Genomic DNA, 27,845 nt, shown 5'->3' with positions numbered 1-27,845 from the left:
CCAGATCCACCCATATTAAAAATCACTTTTATTTCTCTTATTTTCTCTCCTTTATCCCCCTAGAAGTCTTCAAACTCCTCATTTATTATGAAGATGATCAAGTCAAACATTTTCTTGAGTGAATCAAAGTTTAACAAATGCAAGAAACCAGATTTATTAACAAAAATAACCCTCCACCAATGCATAATCATTCAGTGTGCACCATAATAACATCCCATCTCTTATATTTACACTATATACACACTATATTTACACACTGCAGTCATCAATGTGCTGGTATTCTGACCCCTGAGTGTGTGGGCTCAGTTGTGTGTTTGTGTGTGTGTGTCATGTGAACACAGGGTCAGTAGTTGTGTTTGTGTCATGTGATCGCGGGGTCAGTAGTTGCATGTGTGTGTTGTGTGACCAGTGTTGTCCCACAGGGTCAATAGTTGTGTGTGTATGCCATGTGACTGTGTGGTCAATAGTTGTGTGTGTAATGTGAGCGCGAGGTCAGTATTTTTGTGTGTGTGTGTGTGTGTGTGTGTGTGTGTGTGTGTGAGAGAGTCAGTAGTTGTGCGCGTCTTGTGACCGTGGAGTCAATAGTTGTGTATGTGTGTGCTGGTAGGTAATTGTGTGTGTGACGTGACTACGGGGTCAGTATTTGTGTATGTGTGTGTGTGTCAGTAGTTGTGTGTGTCATGTGACCTTGGGGTCAGTAGTTGTGTGTGTGTGTGTGTGTGTGTGTGTGTGTCAGTAGTTGTGTGTGTGGTTGTGTGTGCCAGCAGAGGGCAGTGTTTTAGCAGGTATGTTCAGTGGTTTGGGCGGTATCTGTGGTTTTAGCGATGCGGTGCGTCTGACGATAGCGCTGCGCTGGAGCTGTGGCGGCTCGCTGTAACTGTGCTGCCGCGTCAAACACGAGCCGCCGGCGACGAGCGGCCGCTGGATCTCGTAAATATTCCCCGTATTGGAGTTCATCTTGGGGTTGAAGGTGTGCTGGCGCGCGCTGGTGATCCCGTTACCCATTTTAATGAGGACGTGGCGCTGTGCGGAGGGCTGTTCGGGAATCTGCTGAAGCGTGGAACATTCTGACGGCTCTTTCAGACAGCTGTAATACGACTTGGGTAATAAAGTCCGATTGTATGACTTTAATCCAGCAGGTGACATAAGGGTGGCATCAAAACGCTGACTGCTACTGCTTATATCATCACTGTGATTTTCTGAAAGCATTGGATGACTCTGATTGGTCGGAATGAGCTGGAGGGTGGAGTTGTGGGTGTGGCTTCTCTCCCATTGGCTGCTGATGGCTTTGATGTTTTTGATTGGCAGTTCTGGGGTCGAGTCGGGCGTGGGTGGCAGCTCTTCTGGAGGTTTAGCGGGCGAGTAGATGTGTGCGGATGGAGACTCGCTCTTTTTCTCTGGTTTGTTGTCCATCAGCAGGTTGATCTTAGCGAGGCTGCTGAGCGAGAGTGTGTGTGCATGTGTGTGTGCGAGTGTTGCTTCAGGCTCTGGCGTTGACGGAGAGCTCTGTCTGCAGTAACACGACACCAGCAAACCTGACGCGATCGCCCCCAACACAAACGCTAGCAACACACACGCGCCCAGAAGAGTGAAGTGATAGCCGTCGCTCAGACTGTCGGCGTCGGGAAGCTGCTTCACTCCTGCACACAAGTTCATAACAGTGCTGAGCATAACTGAGTACAGCCCATTTTGAAAATGAATATGTTCCTCCATTTCTCAGTGAATATAGGCAGTGTATTTTGGTGCATTTACACAAAACAATTCAGAGTTTGTAAAGGTGAAGGTAAATATTTCCAGTGTGGTTAATTCAGTATATTGAAATGAAAGTGAGATTGTTGGAACTATTGAGAGGTCGTCTAACTAATGACGTAATGTGATTGACTGTGGGATACAAGTGGATTGTGTCACACTGAGTAAGGCATTGTGCTGAAACGTCTGTTTTTTCTACCACCTAAGAATGTAAAATAAAAGCTATGCACAGTAATTATTTAATGAGTGTGAATCGTGACCTACTGAATACTAAAAGGTACTAAAATCAGATCATTACTCCATTATCTTATAATTAAATGACCTTTATTTAGGATCAGTGTTTACTTTTTATTAACTCCTTGAGGCACTGTTTACCTGCCTGACAAATGAACACTGAAGGCCACGTCTCGTATACTGCGTTTATCAATAAGTCTATCAACAGTTCAGTGTAAATATACAGTCAGTATTAGTTCAGTTTCACTCATCCACACACACCGCAATAACTCTCCAGTAATGCTGATGATGATTGTGTGTGTGTGTGTGTGTGTGTGTGTGTGTGTGTGTGTGTGTGTGACACTGACCAGAGGCCGAATCCACAGCTGATTTGACATCACTTCCTGCTGATGACATCACATCTGATCACAGACAAAAACAACACACACACATATACACACAAACACACACACACACACACACACACACACACACCAGGATTAATCAGATTCACATTCCAAATAGCAGCAGAATGTTTCCTTTTTTGCTGATATTTAATGATATAATGTTTTTAGTAACTTTAGTTCACTTACCAGTGCATGTGTCAAATAAATGAGTTTGTTCACCATCAATGTCCTGTTCAAATCCCGCCCTGCACACACGCACATGCGCACACACACACAGAAAGAGAGACAGGCAGATCAGTTGCATCAAATTTGATTTGTTCAATAACTGATCAGGTTTATTGGTGCAGCAGGAAGTGATGTCACTCTTACTTGAACCCCGGGGCCATGTCAGCACAGCGTCCCGTCCGCAGCCAGATGCAGTATGGGTCATGTGTGTAGAGGCAGCGTCTGTGGAGAAACACACTCAGTAAGGAGTCTGAAGACTTTCTGTTGACATCTGGCTGCACTGTAATAAACCTATGCTGTAAATGAATCAAGTAGAGTTCTGACGAATCAATCCAACAACGAAAAGAAAATAGTAAAAATCCCTAAATTCATAAGAAGAGTTACTGAATATAAATTACGAGCTGAACATTTATTTATTTTATATATCACTCTACATGATGGTGAAAGAAATGTATTACTACTGTAGAGTAGAACTTGCTTCTTCTATAATAATAATACCCTAATAATAAATATATATATATATATATATATATATATATATATATATATATATATATATATATATATATATATATATATATATATATATATATATAATAATAAATAATAAAATAATAACAATAAAATTAATAATAATAATAAAATTTATTATAATAAAATAATAATAAATAATAATAATAAAATTAATAATAATAATAATAAAATAATAATAATAATAATATACAATTACTAATAATAAAATAATAATAATAATATACAAATAACAATAATAAATAATAATAATAATAATAATAATAAGGCGACAGAGTGGCTCAGTGGTGTTGCATTGTGGCCTCACAGCAAGAAGGTCACTGGTTTGAGTCCCGGCTGGGTCAGTTTGTGTTTCTGTGTGTGTGTGTGAGAGTGTGAATGAGTGAGTGTGGGTGTTTTCCAATACTGGGTTGCAGCTGGGAGGGCATCTGCTGTGTAAAACATATGCTGGATAAGTTGGTGGCCCCTGATGAATAAAGGGATTAAGTCGAAGGAAATTGAATGAATAAACAATATAAATAATAATAATAATAATAATAAAGATGAATAATAATACTTATAAAGACTTTATAAGTACACTCTAATATTTCTGCGATGCTTTCATTTGAACTAAAACCCTTTGATGTGCAGCACTGTGTGCCAAAATTAAACTTACTTTTTTCATTAGTTTAGATTTTAGAAGGAGAATGACACTTTTGATGTTCATCCCTTAATTTGATAACCAGCATTCATCATGACAAAATCTGGTAAAAAGATTTCTTTAAAAAACAAACAAATGCACAGACATTTCCTGATATAAAATGTCAATAAATTATTAACCTGTTAAGAGTTTTATGAATTCAGATGAACAGATCTGCATTATCATTCTTATAATTTAAACCATCAAAATTCAATCAAAAATTGATGATGGGAAAGCAGATGATGGGAAAGGTTGCTCCAGCTGCTGTGTGTGCAGTGTGTATCGTGTGCAGTGCGGTCTGACCTCCTGCAGGTGGCGTGCTGAGCGCAGCGGCTGAGAGGAACTCTGATCACACAGCTGGAGAAGGCCACAAACAGAGCGTGATGCTCCTTATCCAGCTCCAGACCCAACACTGCACGCTCACCAACACACCTGAGCAAACACACACGCGCACACACACACATCAGTGCACTGAGAAAAACACACACGAGCTAAAGGTGTGTGTTGGTTAAAAACACTTACCGTGTAGGATTAAACACGTCGATGTCCTCCAGCAGCTGGGATGTGTGTGAGCTGTTGGTGTGTGTGTTGGTCAGGATCTTCAGCACGCGTCCGTCTTCAGAGCCCAGAAACACTACGGTGCGGTTCTTATGAGGCCCAGCAGCAGTGTCCACCACAATCTGAGTCAGCTTATAACTGCACAACACACACACACACACACACACATATACACACACACACACACACACACACGCAAACACACACACACACACACACACACACACACACACACACACATACATGGGATGCTTCTGATGTGTGTGTGTAAGCGAGTTTTTGTGTGTGTGTTCCTGCTGGTGGTGTTGGTCACCAGTTGGCTGTGTGTGCATGTGTGCGCTCATGTCTGCACACCTGCTGGCGGTGTTGGTGATCAGCGGTTGGCTGTTGACTGACGGCACGCTCTCCTCCATCAGCGGGTGTGTTTTGATGAACGACAGCACAGAGTCTGGAAACTGAACAGAAGAGGAATAGGAGGAGGCAGAACCCTCACCTGCACACGAACCTGGACTGAACACACACACAAAGATGAAAAAAAAGTGTTTATTTATTATGATTTGATTTAATAATTAAAAATAATTACATGATTTTACAAATGTCTGATGTAATTGTATTTTTATTTGATGGCATTCACTTGTTTTCCATGCTTTTATTTAATGATAATAATTCAGACCCAGACACACTCACACAGAAAAACAGCAACACTTTTAACTCCAAAACCCCCCAAAAAAGAAACATTAAAATTCGTAATATTTATATCAACGTTTCCTATAAAAAAAAGATGTTTATTTATTTAGTTCAGAAGTGTGTGTAGATGCAATATGTGAACAGCCTCTAAAATAAATCTCTTTCAGTCATTTGGACTGCCACTGAGTTTATGTAAGTATATTTCTATCAGGAAACCATCAAATGCAACATTTCTGCATTTCTTCTCTCAACAAAGCAGTTCTGGAAATTACAATAATTCAGCACCAATTTTACAGTCATCATCCTGACAGGTTTCATGAAGTTCTTAGCTTTTTGTAGTGATAATAAATGTAGAAATAAGAGGGGTTGTCTTCACAAACTTGTGAGTGAGTGAGAGAGATTGTGTGTGTGTGTGTGTGTCTCACCGTGGTTTGGGCACCTGTTCCTCCGGTACTGCCGTCCACATGGAGTCACTGTTCTTCTGCTCTTTAAACCTCCCATTAAACACTCGCTCAATGTCATCCAGATAGAAACCGCAAACAGCGGATCCCGGAATACTGGAAAAACACACACAGAAATAGGAAATATACAATGTGTGTGGTCCTGATACTCATCACATTGTGGCTCAAATGTCCCCACAAGTATAGTAATACCAGTACAGCAGGGTTGAGGAGAGAAGAGATTATACAGTTGGGCCTGTACAGTAAAAACATCATTACAGACCAAACAACAACAAACACAACATTAACCTGAGAGAAAAACAAGCCCAAGCAATGTCCTCACTGAGATCAGAAAACAAACGTGTGAGAGAGAGTGTGTGAGGTGCATGTATGCAGTGATTGTGTGTGTACCTGTTGTTTATTTTTACTTGTGTGTGTGTGGTGATTGTGTGCATCTTTTGATCTGGTGTGTGTGTGTGTGTGTGTGTGTGTGTGTGTACCTGTTGGTCTGTGTGGTGAACACTCCGACTACAGCGGGTCTCTGGTTGATCTGCAGCACATTGGTCAGAGACTGAAGCACATCGAAGTAGAAGAAAGTGTCTCCAGGAACGGAGCAGTTCAGCCGAGCCTTCAGAAATGATGTCCAGTGTCGGTCCAACACTCGCGTGGAGCCGCCGTTATCATTCTTACACACTCGCGCCACACGAGAATACACAACCTGCGCCATGAGCAGCAGAAACAGACAATAGCTGATTAATAAAACACAGAGAGAGAGAGAGAGAGAGAGAGCTTCAGTGTGGAGCACTGCATTAAACACCACTGAGGAAAACATGTTCACGCTTCTCATATATATATAGTTTCACTAATATTACTAGAAGAATGTTTGTTTGTAACGCTTAGAGAACACTGGGAGAATGTTGTGGGAACGTTCCCTTATTCTCTGAGTTTACTTCTAGCTGGAGCTGATTTACCTTCCCAGCAGCAGTGTGCTCCACAGCAATCTCACTGAAGAAGAAATACACATAGTTCCCGTATTCGACAGCGTGCAGGAAATGAGGCTCTGCAGAAACAAAACAACACAATTCACCAACAACATAAACAGTTGAGCATTTCTCACAGCAGTGTGTCTCTCTGCTAAAAGCACACATGATCTGAGCAGACACGAGCTGTGTTTCCAGGCAAAGAGGGAATAACTGGAACAGCACATAAAGCATTAGTGACTGAAGCAGCGTTTCCCTCCAGTGAGACACAAAAGAGAAGTAAAATGAGAAGCTCCTGCTGAGAGAAGCAGAGTCTGCTGCACTGTTGGGATTTGCCACTGTGGTGTTTGTTCTCCTCTAATAAACGAGTTGCGCCTCAGAAGATGAAATGCAATGAATGCGGTGGCTTTTGGAGGTGTGAGACACTCTTTGGGAGTGCAGACAGATGCATACACTATTGTATGCACATATTTAAAATGTAAGCACATCTTGGCAATTCTGTTAAGCATTTTTTTCATGCAATAATCCAAAAGGCGCTTAAAATTAGGCTGATAGAAACAGATCTAGTGATTATAATGAAGGTAAATCAGGGAAAGCTGCACCTCTGAGCCATTTGGAGTCGTATTTGACAGTGCGCAGAACAGGTCGACCCTCTCCTCCTAAACTCCTGTAGATCACAGCGTCACTCGCCTGGAAGTCCGTCACTGTGGCTGAATAGAAATGACCACCTGAAGTATAGAGGAGAGGGAAATGTAAAACACTTAAATGAAGAAGCACTTCACTGTCTGTCTACCTGCCAATCAATCAGATAATCTATCAATTAATCAATCAATCAAATCAATCAGATAATTAATCAATCAATCAATCAATCAAATCAATCAATCAATCAATTACTGGCATATAAGAACAAAAAAGGAAACTTATTCAGTATGACTATTTAATAATAATAATAATGATAATAATAATAATAATATACTTTATTATATACTTTTAATAATGCAGTCATGTTGTTTTTCTGTATTTAAATTCAAAACAAAAATAACAAAGCAATAAATCTATTTTAACATTGTTATTTGGTGAGAGTGTTAATAAAATATCCCCCTGGAAGACAAATTTAGTCTTATTTTGCAGGTGTATATATCTTCACATCCGTCTCTGTGTGTGTTTCACCTGCAAACACTCCTACATTGGACTGTCGAGACTCAAATGGACATCTTGCCTGACCCAAGAGCTCCTGTCCGACCTGCTCCAGTGAACTCAACTGAACAAAACAAAACAACACAACAGCATATCAACACACACACACAAACAAATACTCACACACGCATACACAGCACATACTCACACTCTCATACACAAACACACACACTTAAACTCAAATAAACACACTCTCTCTCTCTCCACATGAGGGCGCTGGCGTGGTTTACTCACTCTGTAGTTGCGGCAGGCAGGATTCAGCGCGTTTGTTCCACAGGCAAACAGAGTCTCGTCATTACGAGGAACAAGAACCTTGATATAATTGTAACATTCATCCTGAAAACACACAGAAATAAAGCCTTTTCCTATCACTTGTTCCAAACCTGATCCAGTTAGAGCAGAGCTTATGCTGATTTTCTTTATCAGATATAAACATGATCCTCGATGATGTGCTTTGCTGTTATGCACACTCTTTCATATGTATGCACACCTTAGCATTACAATTAAGCACTTTTTAAGCAATTTTCATCAAAGTAGGTGGACTGAATCACAGTGAGTGATGTGTGCTGAACAGTGGACTCTTTCCAGCAGCACATCTTTAGTGCAGCTGTGTCTCCTCATCTGATCTCAGATCTGCTGTGATGGAGATTCTTACACTGTTTCTTCCTCTGACGGTGCACTTGGACACGTCTGTGGATCTCCACGTCAGGATCTGCAGACACACACTAACATGAGTGCTCAGGAATGACGCTCACAGGGCACTTTATACAGCGTTATAATCTTTATAGCTTGATCTGTTTTTTATTTCCCTCTATTCAGTTTTTATATAGAACTTTCATAAATCAATTGCAATGAACATCCACTAATGTGTAGCTTAAAATAATAATAAATAAATAATTGTTCAATTAAATGTCATTAAGAAAGAAATGTCTAAGAAAATTTAAAAACAAATCATTAAACATTAAAACATCTAAAAAAATAATAAAAAAAAAAGTAAAAAATAAAAAGTGTTTGTTGGATCAAATTAAATTGGTTTAATTTAATTAAGCAAATTATTTGTACTTTTTCATCATGTTGTGCAATTTATATTTCATTTTTTTTTTAGTAATGGTGTAATTAAATTGTGTGTCTGTGTGTTTGAGTGTCTGTGTGTGAAAGTGTGAGTGAGTGTGTGTGTGTGTGTGTGTGTGTGTGTGTGTGTGTGTGTGTGTGTGTGTGTGAGTGTATTTTACCTGCTGTGGAATAATTTCATCTACTGCCGTTGTGAGATTTACAACAAACACATGGTCTCTAAACCGGAGAAAAACACACAATAAGAACAAAACGAACAAAAAAAGTCAAAATAATTTAAAATTCCATCATTAATCAATTCATTCATTAATTTCTTTACGGCTTAGACCCTTAATTAATCTGGGGTCACCACAGCGGAATGAACCACCAACTAATCCAGCATATGTTTTACAGAGTGGATGCCCTTCTAGCTGCAACCCATCACTGGGAAACATCCACACACACTCATTCAAACACATACACTACAGCCAGTTTAGCCTACTCAATTCCTCTATAGCGCATGCGTTTGGACTTGTGGGGGAAACTGGAGCACCCGAAGGAAACCCACAGCAGCATGGGGAGAACATGCAAACTCCACACAGAAATGCCAACTGACCCAGCCGGGACTCAAACCAGCGACTTTGTTGCTGTGAGGTGAACATGCTACCCACTGCACCACCGTGCCGCCCATTTCCACATTTATTCTCACTTAAATCACACATATGACACCACACATTGAAGACTAGCATGATACTCTTCAATTTCAGACTGGTCCAGCTCGATGTGGTGTGTTGCACAGACATGTATATCTTCATAATCTGAAACACACTCCTGTAGGTGTGTGAGCTGAGTGAATGCAGACCTGGCGGCGATGTACAGCATGTGCTGGATCCTCATCATGCGCTGATAGTCCAGACCCAGACGCTCCGTCTCATTGCTGGACACCAGACCCTGAAAACTGGGGTACAGGTACGAGTCTGCAGAGAAACACACAAACGCCTCCGTCTATCAGTCTTTCACAGCTCTGACTTTCATTTCGTCTGCTAGTTAGATCTGAGCTGAACTATCTGCTGCTGCTTTCAGGCAATAGATGTGACATTTAAACTCACACTGGGAGTAGTTTACACTGAATAAAGCACATAATCTGTGCCTGAGGAGATCTGTGTCATTGTAGTTTATGCTGTTATTATGATGCAGCAGTGGTAGAAAAGTACATGGTGTAATGCTAACATTAACATATGTTTAATTTCTGAATTAATGACACATTTAGACAATTAAAGTAAATGAAATTTACTGTTCCTAATGTTTTTAGGCCTGATGGGTTTGGAAATAGCGGAGTAAAATCTGTCTAATATGACATCAGTTCTATTAAAGCTCTGGTCGACAATAATATATTGTGATGGCTAATGGAAAATCCATTATGCCTGTGAATGTGAGTGCAGAAAAAGCCAATTATGAGCAAAGAAAACATTAAAATAATTAAAACATTAATTAAAACTCTTACAACAAAACAGCATTTTTAATCGCAGCGGTAGGGCTATAAGTCCTACATTTATCACAATATATGTCATATATGAAGATATAGATCCATTTATGCAAATTCAATAAATTTATTTTAACATATTAATTAATTAATTTAATATGTTTATACTGACCTCATTATATATACACTGACTATTTATTTTTTACATATTAAAGTCTACAGACAGTAACGTACTTATGTGATCATATATCTCTATTTGATTTCTTTATTTGTTTGATTACGTAGAAATATAAAATAAATAATAATTAAACATAAATATTTCAATATAAAGTATATTGCACAGAGAATCTGTTGGAATGGAGGAGGGACCATGTCAGTCATGTGACTCACCGTCCAATCCCACCACACTAATTGGCTGCAGATCTCTAGGAAAAGGCGTGGCAGAAGTAATGAGTGGGAGGAGCCAGGCTAATAAGACCATCGCCATGATGACAGAGCAACACCATGTTCTTTCCGTCAACTGCAGGAGAAATCAAAGATACCGGCAAATGACATCAATGAGATTATATTTAATGTTCAACACAAAACGACAACAAACACTGGTCTATTAAGTGTAAAAATAAACATACAGCACTTTTTTGAGTGAAATAAATTGGAATATTACTTTTTAGCAACAATCTATATGCACAGGATTGATAATATTAATAAACAATAGTAAATAGGAAAAAAAGAAAATTAAAAATAAATTAATAAATGAATAAAAAATTAAGAAATCTAAATAATAATAATAATACAATAGTAATTAACAAAGACTAAAATTGAAAAAAAAAAAACAATATATAATAAATAAATAAAACAAATATAATTTACATATAAAATACAGCCCATAATTATTCAAAAACAACATACAAAAAAAAAAAAAAAAATCACACAAATTTTGTCATAACCAGCAAGATAATAAAGGAATAATTTACACAAAAACTAGGATAGCAATAATTTATTCATGCTAACGTTATTCTAAAATTGCAACAAAAGGGTGAGAATGAGCAAATGATGAGCCATTACTCTAATTAACACAAATATTATTAAATGTATAAATTCACTTATTGCCACTTAAGTTAAAGTAAAAAATTGTGAGAGAATCATAATAAAATTATACAGTAAATATTTTATTAATATTTATTCATAGTATACATTTAATTTACTTACAAAATATTTAATACTTTTCTCTACAATTTTGCTTTTTAGTCAAATAAAATATTGATAAATTTAAAAGAAGAATGAAATAATGCACTGCTGAATGTGCTGGTCAAAAGGTTAATCTAGATTATCTGACACTTGACCTAATGAACTGTGTGCATCACACTGCGAATGCACAACAGCGCAGAAACAACATTAAGAAAAAAGCCCAAATGTAAGCACTCAGTCTCGAATCACGATGATCTAATAAACATGTATTAGGGCCTGTAAACATCAGGAGTGAACGTCAGCACGGAGTTGAACTCTGCGATCGGCTTGTTTTTGTTTGCATGTGTATACATCAGATTAAGGTCAGACACACATTAGTGTTTAAGGTCACAGTCGCCATCAGCTGCTGTATTTATCTACACTAATGGCTCTGACAATCCAGCAAGATTAAACACACTGTACTGTACCATACGTCACACTCAAGTAAACATCAATCCTTAAAAACTGTACATAAGGCCTGGATGATGTGACCTAGTATCAAAGCCTCATTTAATTGAACTGTACCTTGATATTGATTATTATATTCAATGTAATTATTTACTTTTTTCATTATGTTATCATTCATTCATTTCCTTTTGGCTTAGTCACTTTATTTATCAGGGGTCGCCACAGCGGAATGAACCGCCAACTTATCCGGCAGCGGATGCCCTTCCAGCTGCAACCCATCACTGGGAAACATCCATACACACTCATTCACAAACACACACACACACACTACGGTCAGTTTTAGCATACCTATACCACATGTCTTTGGACTTGTGGAGGAAACCGGAGCTCCCGGAGGAAACGCGAACACAGGGAGAACATGCAAACTCCACACAGAAATGCCAACTGACCCAGGCTCGAACCAGCGACCTTCTTGCTGTGAGGTGAACGTGCAACCCACTGCGCCACCTTGTTACCTCCCATTGCTTTAGTACAGTGGTTCTCAAACTGTGGTACGTGTACCACTAGTGGTACGCAGGCTTCCTTCTAGTGGTACGCGGAGGAATCGCTGAATAATTAAAGTTAAAAAATGAACACACTTTTAATCCTTTGATGCGTACAATAACACGGATGTGATCAGTAAACTGATTTTAATAAATCAGCTAAACCTAAAGGCTAAACCTTTTATTTTAATTTTAATTTTCCAATGTTCTAATGCACAGGTGTCAAACTCAGTTCCTGGAGGGCCGCAGCTCTGCACAGTTTAGTTCCAACCCTGATTAAACACACCTGATCAAACTAATTGAGTCCTTCAGGCTTGTTTGAAACCTACAGGTAAGTGTGTTGGAGCAGGGTTGGAACTAAACTGTGCAGGGCTTCGGCCCTCCAGGAATTGAGTTTGACACCCCTGTTCTAATGTATTCTATCATTTGAAGCTACAATAATTTCCTCCCCATATTTGTAATTGTTGTTGGGGTGAATCCAGTATTTTTATGTCCCAATTATGACAAGTATAGTTTAATCACTTGCTTTTCTGACACACAAAACCTACTCTAACCTGCAGATCTGACTTGTATTTTAAACATATGATTTAGATTTACATATTTAAATTATAAGTTAATGTTTAGACTTTAAAGATATGCAAATTAGTCCAATATACATGCGACATATACTAAAAATGTATCAAAAAGAGTTTATATATGAATATGATGACATATAGTCTATATTTATGAGGTCCAAGGGACATTTCTAGGTTTTGATGAATAGGCTACTTTATGATAACACTTTACATTTAGGTACAGCAGTTTTCTTTTCACTTTTTACAAACAGTTTCATTTTTAATTAACTTTTAAAAGCATGTTTTAATTTAAATATTGATGTTTTACTTCTTTTTTACCTGTAAGCATAGTACAGTGTTAATGTTCAAACTATTTATAATGGTTAAAGCGGCTGACAATAATAAATATTCATTCATCATTCATTCATTTTCTTGTCGGCTTAGTCCCTTTATTGATCCGGGGTCGCCACAGCGGAATGTACCGCTAACTTATCCAGCAAGTTTTTATGCAGCGAATGCCCTTCCAGCCGCAACCCATCTCTGAGAAACATCCACACACACACTCATACACTACAGACAATTTAGCTTACCCAATTCACCTGTACCACATGTCTTTGGACTGTGGGGGAAACCGGAGCACCCGGAGGAAACCCACGCGGGGAGAACATGCAAACTCCACACAGAAACGCCAACTGAGCCGAGGTTCGAACCAGCGACCTTCTTGCTGTGAGGCGACAGCACTACCTACTGCGCCACTGCCTAATAATAGTAATTAATCTGCCTGGCTTTTGAACTGTAGAGTTGTAGCTGCTTAATTAGGCATAAGCTACTGTATTTCAATACCGGTGGTGGTTTTTGGAAAGAAAAAAAAATTCTGAGGTGGTACTTGATAAAAAAAGTTGGGGAACCACTGCTTTAGTATATTGTTATTTTATAAAAGAGAATAGAAGAAGAGAATGATCGAAAGAAATATCAAGTCTTAATAACGCAATGTTTAACGTTGTGATGTTGCATCTCTAAATTCATCCATTATTGTCAAAACAAACAATTAATATTGAAAAAATCTATGGATGAGGCAGTATCATGCATTATTAAAACTGATCCTCCATTCACTCTTAGGAAAATGACTGTTAGAAATCAAAGTATAAGATTATAAGATTGTGTGGACGGAGAGTAAAATAGTAAATGATCCGACCCGTGGCTAATCTGCTTTGTGTGTGTGTCAGTGGGAGACACTTTAGCTAATTAATGGCTAATCAGAGCTAATCATCCATTAGAGAGATGAAGAGTTGGGGGTTTAATCTGGCATTTATGTGCAGGATTATTCAATTAAAACGTTTTATATACTAGAAGCTAAAGCACTGCTTCCTCAATTCTCCTCTCAATATACTGCACTGAAGACCTGTAAATAATAGTGACGCTCATTAATGAAGCGATAATGTAGATTAAGACAGGAGTAATGTGAAAATAAACGACACAGACATTATTCATTTGTTATATTTGACTGTATTTTATAGCTGTTTGACTGTTGAAGATGTTTTCACTGCTAAAAACAAAATCACAACCACATCAACACAACCAAAAACACAAACCACAACCAGTAAGCATGACAGAAATGCCATAAACAAAGACAAGAGAGCAAGTCAGAGCAGCAGAGCACGACTTACCAACACAATGACATCTATTTTTCAGAAGCAATGATTTTTTCATTATTCTAAGAGGCACATAAAGTGAAAACTCCTTCTTTATTAATATAGTTTTTTATAGTAATATATTAATAGCATATCTTTCAACCCTCTGTATTTCCAAAGATTCTCTCGTATTTTACAATTCTATCCCGCTATCATCCTGTGAATGTATTTTCCCGTTTTTCTCCTGTATTTTCAAACTTCTATAAAGGGTGGCAATAAAGAGCTGATCCTCCGTATACGCAACCCATACTGCCAAATCACCAGGGGATGTCGCTTCCTTTCTTAAATGTGCATCTGTTCTGTGCTTTCATTTCATTTAGGCATGAAAGCACGTTGAAATAAATATAAAAATGTATTCCTTTCCATTACAGGCACTGTTGCCCCTCCTATGCAATCATCAAAACAGTCACAAAGTAGTAAATAGATGCTGCTTACCAAATGCATTCTGTACTTATGATTTGAAGCGGAGCGAAAGTCTGGGTTGTGAGTGCGTGTTTGAATGGTTTATACACAATTAATAATAATTAATAATAATAATATCTAAAGATGTCGATGGCAGGGCCATATCCTTTATTTTCACATCCCAACGTTGACACACATGTAATAGCAGTATTTAATAGTGTGCTAACATTGAGTTTAACCTCCTACAACAGATTTAAATGCATCTAAGCTCATTTTCTCTGAATATGCATTTTATATTAACATCATTTTTGCGATGATTTCGATGCGATTCATTTGAATCAATTCCGTCCATAAGGTCTGTAAGCCCTTCCCTCTCAATAAGCCAACTCTGCTCTGATTTGTCACTCTGTTTTGATTGGCATTTCCGTCACAGAAATAAAATGCCCTTTTCAGAGTGTTTGTATATTGTAATTGGCCTTTATTGAGTTTGAGATCTAAAAAAAATAATCAGCATAATGTTGAAGGTAATTTGTTCATATCCTCACACTGAGATGACATTGTGACTGTAAAAACACCTGTTGATTATTATTTTCAGTATTTTGAGATTCACGTGCTTTTTCATTTATTATTTGCATTACTGGACTTTGATCTCTGTAAATGATGTTTAATGATGAAAACTCAACTCTTTGGTTAAACAAATTGACATTTCTTGACATTTTAGTAGTTTGAAACAATTTATTATATAGAAAACATTACGAGTAGAAATAAGTCTGTAATTTATTAAACTTACTGGCGGTTTATTACCAGGACTTTGTACTGTAATTTACAACCCAGATATCAATTCAAACTAGGGCTGGGCGATTTTGGCATAAACAATTAATGAATGATTAGTTCATTTTTTTACCCTCATAGTTCACTGACAGGTTTTGTATAGTGAATATGCCCACATATTACAAGTGAGAGATATTTGAATGGAGCATGCATTACTTGATTTTAAAATATTGAAGGAAACACACACTATCTATGATTATTTATTTAACATCAACGTTGAACAACTAAAATTAAAACACACCCTAAATGAACAGTCACTTCTGTCTTAAGAAAATTTTAATAAATAACTTCCACTTTTGAAAACAAAATAAACTATTTTAAATGTTTTTCATATTAAAAGTAAAAAATACGCATCATCTCTTCTAAATAAAATAACTCTTTATGATGATTTCTTAAATATGCCATCAAGGCCTCTTTGCTCCAATCACAATCAATGTAGTGCAAAGCAACTCAATAGTAACAGGCAGAGCAGGGTCTCGGGACTCCACACACGGCACAGTTAGTCATAGAAAAAAAAATAGACCTGGAAAATTGAGATCAATTATTGATTCTGAATGTCGATTTTGATTACTTTTCGATTAATCGCCCAGCCCTACTTCAGCTTATAAAATAAAAGTCACTTTTCCCAACTTTTCAAGATCAAATCTTGCTAAAGGAATGATCAAGATCCCACAATGCAATTCAAAAGTATAAATAAATGGAGAAAAAAAAAACAAGAAATTGCAGAATATGGGAAACTGCAAATATACACATTTATTAATGTTTTTGTAGTAACAGAAATTGGATTGGGTAGAAAAAAAACTCATCTATAAAACTATTTTATAGGCAGCACGGTGGCGCAGTGGTTGGCATTCTGGGCCTCACAGCAAGAATGTCTCTGGTTTGAGTTCTGAGCTGGGTCAGTTGGTGTTTCTGTGTGGAGTTTGCATGTTCTCCCCGTGTTGGTGTGGGTTTCCTCCGGGTGCTCCGGTTTATCCCACAGTCCAAACACATGCGCTATAGGGGAATTGATCATCTAAATTGGCCGCAATGTTTGAGTGTGTATGAGTGTTTCCCAGTACTGGGTTGCAGCTGAGGGGGACCACTGATGAATAAAGAGACTAAGCCAAATGAAAATGAATGAATGAACTATTTTATATGGATTTTTGTGATTTCTTTAAGTTACAATTCTAAACCCTCACATGCTAAAACTGCTAAATGTTCAAGCTTCATGAAGAAGCTCAGACTGCGGCTGTGATTTCTCTGTCTGATTTCTCGTTCTTAATGCCAACATTTGTGTCATGCTGGATGGGAAAGTTTGATGAATGACGGTCTCTGAGTTCCTCTACAGATGCTCAGTTGGATGCGTTTCAGCTCCTCTGGCGTTAAGTGTAAATTTTGCGTTTGCGTGACCCAATGCCAAACTTCTGTTTCAGGTCACTACGCGGTCGAAGACGAAAGTCTCGCTGTTTCTGATATTTTTCTGTATTTTTTCAGCAGACCATAAACACAATAAAGCTCCTCTAAAGCACGAAGCTGATAAGAAGCATTATAGGGACTCCAGTCTTGAGGGTAGTCAAATAAAGCTTACGTGAGGAGTATTATCTGTGCATTTGCATTTATGCATTTTGCTGCTAAGTACACATTTGATGCATTCTAGCATTTTCTGGGAACATGACGTCAAGCATCTCTCATTTTCATCAAGTCAATTACTGGAACACAGAGACAAAACATAACATCATTCATTTTATTTCAGCTTAGTCTTTATTCATCAGGAACTGCCACAGCAGAATAAACAGCCCACTTATCCAGCATATGTTTTACGCCACGAATGCCCTTCCAGCTGCAACCTGTCACTGGGAAACACCCATACACATTTACTCATTCACACACACACACACACACACTCATTCACTACAGCCAGTGTAGTTGATCAGTTCCCCTATAGCGCATGTGTTTGGACTGTGGGGGAAATCAGAGCACCCGGAGGAAACCCACGCCAACACGGGGAGAACATGCAAACTCCACACAGAAACACCTGCTGACCCAACAAAACACAACATCTAATTTTTCATTTTTAAATACAAACAACAGCTTGCTTTTTTGCTTTAGTTGTTTTGTTTGTGTGTTACGGTTGTAATTTTAATTAATGTAGATTTTGTACAGGATTTTGGGTGGCTTTGGATTTATGCAAAAAAGATTAATGTGAATAACAGGAGATGGAAACGCACTTGCAGAATAAACTGACTTAATACTAATGATATAACTGATAAATTTGATAATACATGTACTACAACAAAAATTACAAATGCCACCAAAGCCAAAATGACTTATTTACATTAAGTCAAAGTATTTGCATTAAGTCAAGATCAATTAAAACAATAAATAAGCAAAATTACAAAAATCGCATTAAATACAATTCAATGCTTTAGCAAAAAGATGAGTTGGGAGTTTCTTAAAACAATCCAAGGAAACAGCTTTTCTTAGAAATGTGGATAATTTAGGCACATTTAGAAAAAGCCTAAACTCCTATGGTTTTTAATTTACTGCTCAATTAACAGTGCAAACATCCTCCAGCAAGTGTCAAACATTACACCCACGTGACCAATCAGCTCTCGCTATTATGTGTCTCTTGTTTACTATTGATTACTAGGTTCAATACTACAGACATCTGCTCTAACAAACTGACAGAAATGCAGCGTTTTTGAAGATTTGCATGTTTTTGAAACCCAGCTAGTGTTGTAACAGAGCAGATTCTGAATGATCTGTGCACAGAGCACACATGAATGCTAACACAATGTGAAGAAAAAAGCTTTTCACTTCAACAAGTTAATTTTACACCCTATCTCAGCAAAATATGAGGTTATCTTCACTTGACAAGTACAGGTATGAAATTACCCAACACAATTATGATTGCATTTCAACCAAACTCATTCAAACATAACCATCTTAAAAGATTAGTTAACTAACAGGATTGAAAATCTTCTCATAATTAGACCCACACTGAATCTGCGCACACAGAAATCTGCAGAAAACCCGTCATTCAAGCCCATCACTCAACCTATTTACTTGTGTTAATGTGTGTAAACATATTTATTCAGTTTCTATACTGATTTCAGTAATACTGCACACATGTTTAGATGATTTGTGTACAATACAAATAGTACTGCAACTTTTCTGTTTTTCCTGGATGTTTTAAGTGAGATACTGTAGCTTAATAAATTAAAACCTTAAATAAGATTAAAGTAAGTTATAAAAGCTCAAATAAATTGGGAGCATTTTACTATTATTTTACATGTTAACATCTTTTTAAACAATCCCACTGCCCAATGAAACACTTTTGATTGATTTTTTAATTAGATTTTGTACAGAAAAAGCAAAAAATAAATGAATATAAAATTCTGTCTGAGCCTGGGGTCCGTTCTTCGTACCTCGCTTAAATGATCTAAGATGATTTGGCAGATCCTGGATCTTTTAATCTTGATAACTGATCTCTCGCTAATTTGGTTCTTCAAACAAGTTCGCGAATCAGATTAGAATGTCTGGATGAACTGATCTGAGATCGCTGCGTGTGTTGTGAAGGACAGATCTATCGATCCTCGAAATCATGATCAGCAATGCAACGATTGGCTGACGGCACAGCAGCGTAATGACATCATCTGATTAATATTCAATTATCCATGTGAGCAAAATTACATCAAATTAGCAGTAAACGGCTTGTTAAATATGACACGCAATAACCTTCCACATTTGTTTTGAGCTGCAGGCTCCACACTTTCTTGTGTCAAGAGTATTCATCATGTATTTCAATGCAAATCAGTGTATTTAGTTGTACATTTAGAAAATATTGTCTATATTATAGTAGCCGTTTTTTAATCGGTGTAAAGAATAACTGGATGTTTACAAAAACATTTTGATATTGTTAAAGGTGTCTGCAACTTTTTTGAAGCATCAAATCACTATTAACTATCAAAACATGTTTATGACTGCATAAATGTATTATTGCTTTAAAAAAAAGTCACATATTGTGCATTTCTATCACACAATTTGTACTAAAGCGATCTAAAACGTTCATTTCAATAAGTTTTCTCTTTGCACCACCAGGTGGCAGTCTTTGTACTTTCATTTCGAGGGTGCAGATTGCATACGTTTTATTAATATGTATAACTTTATTTTATTAATGACTATAACTTTATATATATAGTTAAAATATATGTACCATTTTCCCAAGTGTATAACTATACTACTATTAGTAGTTATACTACTATTAGTAGTATAACTACTACTGTAAAAAAATATCAGAATTCAGAACATACTTTCTGTATTGCTTGAACTGAGCCGATCTAATCCTGTTTATATGAATTGAACCTACTCCCGATCAGGTTTGACCTAGCAGAACTGTTGCTATGACAACAACTCTCGGATCAGCTTTGAAGAACGAAACGATCCTGGATCATGTCAAATCGTCAATATCCAAATCCAGCTAATTGAGTTATCCATGTACGAAGAACGGACCCCTGCAGATAATTTAGCTTTAGTTAGAAACTGAAGAAATTAATTTTGCCAGAACAGTAGCTGCAAATGTTAGAATGCAGCAAAATGTAAGCCATAATAGTCATGCGCATTAGTGAAGTGTGTGTTTAGCAAAACAACAGAGAAGTAGCACAATTAAACTGAAAGGCGTGTTCTATTAAGGATGCACAATATATCGGAAAATTAGTGTTATAAGGATAATAGTATGTACAATATCAATATCACAGAGAAGTCATACGTTTGGTTATCTAAATCTGACCAGAACAGATGAGGCCTTTACTATCTCCATCCGATCCTGTTGTGAAAAATCACAACAGCCCAAAGGAATCAGAGTTTTCACTGTGGTATTCACTCCTTTGTGGCATTTTAAATCAAAATGTTTATTTTTTTTTATTTAATTAGCTCAGACAAATATCTTTAGCCTATTTATTTTTGTATATTTGTAACATTTTAATCTATTTTGTTTAATAGCTGATAAAACAGCATTTCGCGACTTAGTTACAGCTGAAGGCAAAATGAGTCATTTATCACAGTATTTGCGATTAAATTTTCTCTTCTGGAGAAAGTCTTATTTATCTATGGCTGGATGAAGACCAGTTTTTTAATTGGGAAAAATATAAAAGACTGACTGATAATTGTGACTTCAGATGTATATCAGAAGAAATATCGTTATCGCAACACTTAACAGACGAGTCTTCGCTGAGGCCATCTTCCAGCCTCCACCGCGGTGACTGAAGCTCTGCACAAGACTTTTGGCCAGCGGAGAAATTAAAATGGTCGTGCCCAACTGAGTCTGGTTCTCTCAAGGTTTTTTTTTCTTCACTCCCATCAGGTAAAGTTTTTTTCCCTCTTTGCTGTCGCCACTGCCTCGCATGGTTCAGGATTGGTAGAGCTACGCATCGATGAATTTGCTCTTCAGTGTTTGAACTCTCAGTAATGATTAAATCACACTGAACTGAGCTAAACTGAACTGAACTTAAACACTAAAAACTGAACTACACTGTTCCAGTTACTATGACCATTTATGTGAAGCTGCTTTGACACAATCTACATTGTAAAAGCGCTATACAAATAAAGCTGAATTGAATTGAATATTGCATATTATCGCGCAGTCCTATTCTGTGTGAACAGCCCCTTATTCTGCACAGAAGACCGAATCGTTTCCCTGTATCTGTGCGTGCATTCGTAATGTTTCTCCATCTGACGGCTCTCACGCTCTCAGTAAAAATACTCGCCACCTTTGACATAAAGCAGACGTTCGCTTTCCGTCCAGGGCCAGAACTGTCTCTCTCATTTCCTTCACTTTCAACTCGCACTGGCACTCTTTCAGACACTAAAATATGCAGTGAATGACCATAAGCTCAGTCATGTTCTTGCTGTCGCTACACTTCAACTGTTGTTCTGTGTAAACATGCTAGCTGTACCATAAGAGGCCGCTCACACAAAACGTGTTTTTGCATTCCACTGCACTTTTCCTTCAGTGTTTCAGTCCATGTAAACACACACTAGATGGATGTCTTTGACCACTGAACTTGGGTCATGCATACTCACGCACGACACTGAACTCTAAAAATGTGCCTCTAAAAAGGGACAGTTTACCTAATAATGATATTTTCCTCACACAAGTGGTTTAAAACATTTATCTACTACTGTTGAACACAAAATAGTATTCTGATAAATGTTGAAAACTTGAGCCATTGACATTCATAGCAGAAACAAAGAAATACTAATCAAACTACTATAAATCAGTGCCTGCAGCTTTCCAACATTCTTCAATGTACAGTTGAAGACTAAGGGCTCTATTTTAACAATCTAGGTGCAAAGTCCAAATCCACTTTTGCTATTTTAAGAATTTGGTCTAACAGGGCTGTGCTTATTAGCTTAAGAAGTTCTGGAATGGAGTCCATTCCCTTTAAGAGTCAGTTGCATTGCTCCATGGCGCATTTGTTATTTACATGGCACACTTTGTAAGAGTAAAAACTGAACGCTTCACTAGTGAGAAAACAGTTAAACAGAGCATCTGCAGAGCGAGGATAAAGAACCAGCCTCCTCCATTCAGCCTCTTTACTTTACTTTTACTCTTTACTCCTTTACTTTAATGGAGTAAGGAAACGGTGTTGTACACACCCCACTGAAGACATCCATTAGCCCACATATTTATGTTCGTAATTTTATTTGTTAAGCAGGAATATTTGCTTTAAAACTATTTTTTAAATTCAGTTCTAATTTTCAGCAAAAGAATAAATGAACAATAATAATTAAGTGTGGTCAAACAACGGAGTAATGTCCAAACACACGTCCTGCTCTTATGCCCCATATGGTGATGCAGACATCTTCAAAAGCCCACAGGTGGACAAATCTACACTCTTTATTATCAAAACAAATATAACTATGCACATAATATATAATACTGAAACAAATTGCCAAGAATAAACCTTAATTTTTTTTTATCTGTAAAGATATTTGTGTATTGCTGTACATCCTGTGTATAAAGCGATGTGTTAGCGTTTGGACCTGCATAGGAAAATGACTAATGTGCCCTGCACTGGACTTTAGAGCAGCTTTTAGTTGGTCAGTGGTGCGGTCTATTTCAGTTCCTCAAAATAGCAACGCTCCCACAATTCACCTTAACACACCTCTATTTTGTACCGGCACACACACACACACACACACACACACACACACACACACACACACACACACACACACACACACACACACACACACACACACGAGTCCACAAAGTGGCACAAACAGATTTTTTATTTAAACAACGCGGCACAAAACCTGAAAAATTAGTTGCGTTGGTCTGAAAATAGCAACAAACCAGGCCATAATGTATGGGTGTATATGGTCTATAGTGTGTGTATGATAGGGCGCTAAATTATTCTATTTCAAATATTTCCCAAATGCTGTTTAAAAGAGTATTAATAGAAGTTTAATTCATTATTTTTAATTAATAGAATTTTTTCAGTTTTTCCTATTAGATTTTTCCTCTGGAGAAACTTTTACTTAGGCTGGAATTTTAAAAAATTCATTGTAAAAACTACTAAAGTCAATATTTTTAGCCCCCTTAAATTTTTATTTTTCTAAATCGGCAACAGAACAAACCACTAATGCCCAATGTCTTGCCCAGTTAACATAATTAACCTAGTTAAGCCTTTAAAGCTGAATACTAGTATCTTGCAAAATAACTAGTCAAATATTACATACTGTAATCATGACAAAGACAAAAGAAATCAGTTATAATAAATTAGTTAATAAAACTAGTACGTCACAAATATGTCGATCTCTCCATTATACAGCACAAATATTTAGAGAAGGGCTAATAATTCAACTGTGTTCAACAGAAGAAAGAAACTCAAACAGGTTTGGAATAAATGGAGGATGAGTAAATAATCATGACAGAATTCTTATTTTTGGGTGAACAATCATTTTAAGATTATGAAAAAAATTATTCATATTAAAACTGCCTCCATTTCCCATTCCACTGGCCTGCATCTCGCATTCTTACATGTAAAACAGTGTCCCACACAGAACTTTGCAGTTTAGCATGCAGCTTTTTATGCACAAGGCAGCCTTAACGCAGCTGAAACAATCCAGTCTTTAAAGAAAAAGTACAAAGTAAACTTTTGTCATATTGCATTATTATGTTTTGCATTATCAAAATGCAGAAACACAATCTGTATGATGAATATGGTTTGAAAATTAATAAACGACTCCTGTTTATTTTCCTTTTTTTTTAGTAGTAAAATCAAACTAACATTCCTCAAAACATATTCTGTGTTTGGCTGAAGAAATAATGTCATAAGAGAATAGAACAAATCATGTGGAGTCAGCAGATTTTTCCTTTCTGGGAAAACTATCCCTCTTAGGGCTAGGGTTAGCTGTGGTCAGGGTTAGTTAGGGTTGGGGATAATCTATAACGCCTTGATAAGAAGCATTTGTACGCCAGATTTCTCCCTCCTGACCTTCACGATGAAGAATTCAGGGGGAGTTTCTGTCCGACCCCGTCAGTTCTGTCTCTCTCTCCCTCTCTCTGTGTGCGCGATCAGAGAAACTCAACAGAAACTCTATAAGAGCTCCAGGAATGCTGAAGTGGGTAGAGGGAGAGAAAATTCTGAATTGTTAAACCAATCCTAAAATGTAGATTGTTAAGTATAAAATCAAGCTAAAAGTAAATGTATTGTTGATTTCTGTGTGTATTTTCTTCTTCACTACTACCTTGTCATTTGTTTTTTTATGTTCTGTTCAATAATAACATCACAAATGCTTTGGTAATACATGTAACATTTGCAATGCTTATAAGGCAAGTTGGAATTACAGAGAGAGTATTTGTGTTGTACTTTATTTTGTTATATTTTAATTATATATTTTTCTCTTCATGAGTATTTTTTTCTTTCTTCTTTGTGTATGCATTTATTCATTCATTTTTTTTCATTTTCTTGTCGGCTTAGTCCCTTTATTAATCTGGGGTCGCCACAGCGGAATGAGCTGCCAACTTATCCAGCAAGTTTTTACGCAGCGCATGCCTTTCCAGCCGCAACCCATCTCTGGGAAACATCCACACACACATTCACACACACCTTGGATTTTCTTTGTGTATGCATTTATCAAAATTAATTGTCTGTATTTTTTTCAGCATGTATATGTATTAATCACAATAATGAATTTATTTATTGTTTATGTAATCTGCAATGCATTAGCAATCCATGCCAATAAATCTCTTTTGAAATGAATTGAGAAAGAAAGAAAGCAACATACGACGAGGAAGAAAACAGAAGGGCAAAACAAACACCTTGAACACACATAATAGTTTTAATAACTAATTTCATGATGACAGTGCATAATATTTTACTAGTTATTTTGATAGATACTCGTATTCAGTTTAAAGTGCAATTTAAGACTTAACTAGGTTAATTAGGCAAGTCATTGGACAACAGTGGTTTGTTCTATTAGTGGTTGTTTCTGTAAAGTTCGTAGCCAATAGAAAATATATTTTTTTAAGGGGCTAATTATATCAAGACTTTCTCCAGAGAAAAAGAAAATAGCAAATACTGTAAAACATTTACTTGCTCTATTATATGTATAGTTGAAGTCAGAATTATTAGCCCCCCTGAATTATTATTAGTACTGTTTACTTTCCCCAATTTTTGTTTAACGGATAGAAGATTTTATCCAAAACATTTTTAAAAATAATAGTTTAATAACTCATCCCTAATAACTGATTTATTTTATCTTTGCCATGATGGCAATAAATAATATAAGACTATTTATTTATTTTTTGGCAGGGACAGTGTACATTAATTAGCATTTCTAAGATATTAGAAATACTAGATATTCTTCAAGACACAAGTTCAGCTTAAAATGACATTTAAAGGTTTAACTAGGTTAATTAGGTTAACTAGGCAGGTTAGGCAAGTTATTGTACAACAGTGGTTTTTAGATAATTTCAACCTTAAAATGGTTGTTAAAAAAATGTAAAACATTTTTATTCTGGCTGAAACAAAACAAATAAGACTTCCTCCTGAAGAAAAAAATATTATCAGACATACTGTGAACATTTCCTTGCTCTGTTATTTGAGAAATATTTTTAAAAAGGAAAAAAAAAAACTAAAGGGGGTGAATAATTATCACTTCAACTGTTTATTAAAAAATAGCAATGTTTGTAATGGAATAAAACTTTGATAATATTTTTTCCACCAATGTGTTTACATTTTGAACACAGTTGTTGTGTGTTCAAGTGTAACTTTAAATTTCACAAACATTCTCACTTTTATATTAATAGAAAATAAATATGTAAAACCAGTAATATAAATGGTAAAAAAATAATGTTATTTTCAAAACGGACATTTTTTCCCATGCACTTATTGAGAAAATACTTAACAGATACAATGGTTTTACCCACATGAAAATATACTTAAAGGAAAATGTTTTTTACTATACTATAGTAAAGTACTTGAATTAATCTGAAGTATTAATTGTATAGTTGCTAATGATAACACAACAACTATACTATAGTAATATAAACAAACGAATACTGTAGTTTTCAACAACCATAGGGTATGTTATGCTACAATACACACCAGTTTACTGCAGTAAAACTAAAGCATAACGTTACTTAAGTATTAAATAGTTTACAGTTCACTATAGTTAATTATATTATACTATATATAAGAGTATATATTGGTGTGTTTAATTACGTTGTAACAAAACAATACGCTTTTGAATAGCGCTATATTACAAACCACTGATTTTTTTTTTTAACAAACTGGAAGTTCTGAAGCCAGTCTGTCATAGTAATAATTCATAACTCGTCTTATTTCTGTAATTTTCTGTACGTTACTCACTCTTTTAGGCGGTCTTCTGCTAATTTGACGACTGTTTTGGCTGTTTTCTGAGGGCAGATGGTCAGACATGAGCTTTAAAGCACAAATCCCCTCAGAGAGTAAAGGATTACCACATTTACCCTCCGACATCTTCAGTTTCTTCCTTAAATAAGGTTTGACAGCTCTGAGAAGTCGCTTATATCGTGCTTCTGTCAGAAGTTTGTGTCAAACTGAAGACTGAAAAGTTTCTGTTATTTGACGGTTTAACGGCCGCGCTTTTAAACACTTTTAAAACTCTCGTGGCGCGATTAATAACACGCGCGTTCACGTGCGCCCTGCGCTTGTTTTAAACCCAAATACGGTAAACTAACCTCAAACTTATAACAAACAACACACAAACTCACCCGTTTGGCTTCGAACACCATCTTATTCCATATTTCCCGTGTTTTCTTTAAATCTGAGCGTCAGAAGAGCAGAGCTGTACATTCAGTCATCTGCAGAGGAAATGGGGCGTGACTGTAGACACTCTAAACACGCCTTTCTGATTTGTATACATACATCTGGGCCAATTAGAGCCCGCAGCGCGCTCTACGAACGCTTCTTTGCTCCGCCCATCCAATCAGAACAGATGCAGCGGGTTATTTCTCTGTGGAGGATTTCCTAATACAGTTCAAATGGTAAAGATAATACAGCAACTGCTGAAAATACAAACGTAAACAGAATGCTAAGTATATATTTATATAGCCAATACCAAATATATATATATATATATATATATATATATATATATATATATATATATATATATATATATATATATATATATATATATATATATATATATAATTTTTTGAGTAAAAATATTTACTTTAAAAAGCCTAAAAATCGTAATATATATATATATATATATATATATATATATATATATATATATATAATATATATATATATATATATATATATATATATATATATATATACACACACATTTAATAACATAAAAACTAAATTAATTAATCATGTTACACTGTAAAAAATTATATGATTAATTATTCATGTGTTTTTAGATCATTGTAACTTATTAAACTAAGTTAATCATGTTCTAACTTGATTTGACTTGTTATGCGACTGTCACATTAACGTAACTCAT

The 27,845-nt window shown here is 36.4% G+C and overlaps 1 protein-coding gene across 4 annotated transcripts; it reads right to left on the bottom strand.

Annotated features, from left to right (window-relative positions):
- Positions 1 to 10: 10 nt before the first annotated feature.
- sema6ca (sema domain, transmembrane domain (TM), and cytoplasmic domain, (semaphorin) 6Ca) lies at positions 11 to 27,219 on the bottom strand. Of its 4 annotated transcripts, none has more exons than XM_073930728.1 (19): positions 27,100 to 27,219; positions 24,338 to 24,459; positions 10,590 to 10,719; positions 9,579 to 9,693; positions 8,899 to 8,956; positions 8,322 to 8,378; positions 7,901 to 8,002; positions 7,640 to 7,730; positions 7,072 to 7,197; positions 6,461 to 6,549; positions 5,990 to 6,207; positions 5,475 to 5,606; positions 4,717 to 4,872; positions 4,327 to 4,500; positions 4,108 to 4,236; positions 2,739 to 2,816; positions 2,556 to 2,614; positions 2,331 to 2,384; positions 11 to 1,640 (listed from the first exon to the last, which is right to left on the bottom strand). In XM_073930728.1, exons 3-19 carry the CDS (start codon positions 10,684 to 10,686, stop codon positions 733 to 735), a joined length of 2,643 nt encoding a protein of 880 aa, XP_073786829.1. In that variant the 5' UTR covers positions 10,687 to 10,719; positions 24,338 to 24,459; positions 27,100 to 27,219; the 3' UTR covers positions 11 to 732. The 4 variants fall into 4 exon arrangements, with proteins under 4 accessions (XP_073786829.1, XP_073786828.1, XP_068071205.1 ...); XM_073930727.1 differs by lacking the exons at positions 24,338 to 24,459; positions 27,100 to 27,219 and adding exons at positions 26,717 to 26,763; positions 26,836 to 26,992; XM_068215104.2 differs by lacking the exons at positions 24,338 to 24,459; positions 27,100 to 27,219 and adding an exon at positions 26,717 to 27,063.
- Between the last annotated feature and the right edge of the window lie 626 nt (positions 27,220 to 27,845).

The sequence above is a fragment of the Danio rerio genome, chromosome 19, assembly GCF_049306965.1.
Source record: "Danio rerio strain Tuebingen ecotype United States chromosome 19, GRCz12tu, whole genome shotgun sequence".
Lineage (NCBI taxonomy): Eukaryota > Metazoa > Chordata > Actinopteri > Cypriniformes > Danionidae > Danio > Danio rerio.
Note: the sequence above shows the minus strand (reverse complement) of the source record. Positions and strands in the feature narration are given on the sequence as shown.

Coding starts and splice junctions, on each gene's coding strand:
- sema6ca (XM_068215104.2), bottom strand. CDS start 26,845: ATGTCGGAGGGTAAATGTGGTAATCCTTTACTCTCTGAGGGGATTTGT. Junction 7,731..7,900: donor CTGCCTGCCGCAACTACAGA/GTGAGTAAACCA, acceptor TGTTTTGTTCAG/TTGAGTTCACTGGAGCAGGT. Junction 1,641..2,330: donor AGCTGTGGATTCGGCCTCTG/GTCAGTGTCACA, acceptor ACTTGTGTGCAG/GAGTGAAGCAGCTTCCCGAC.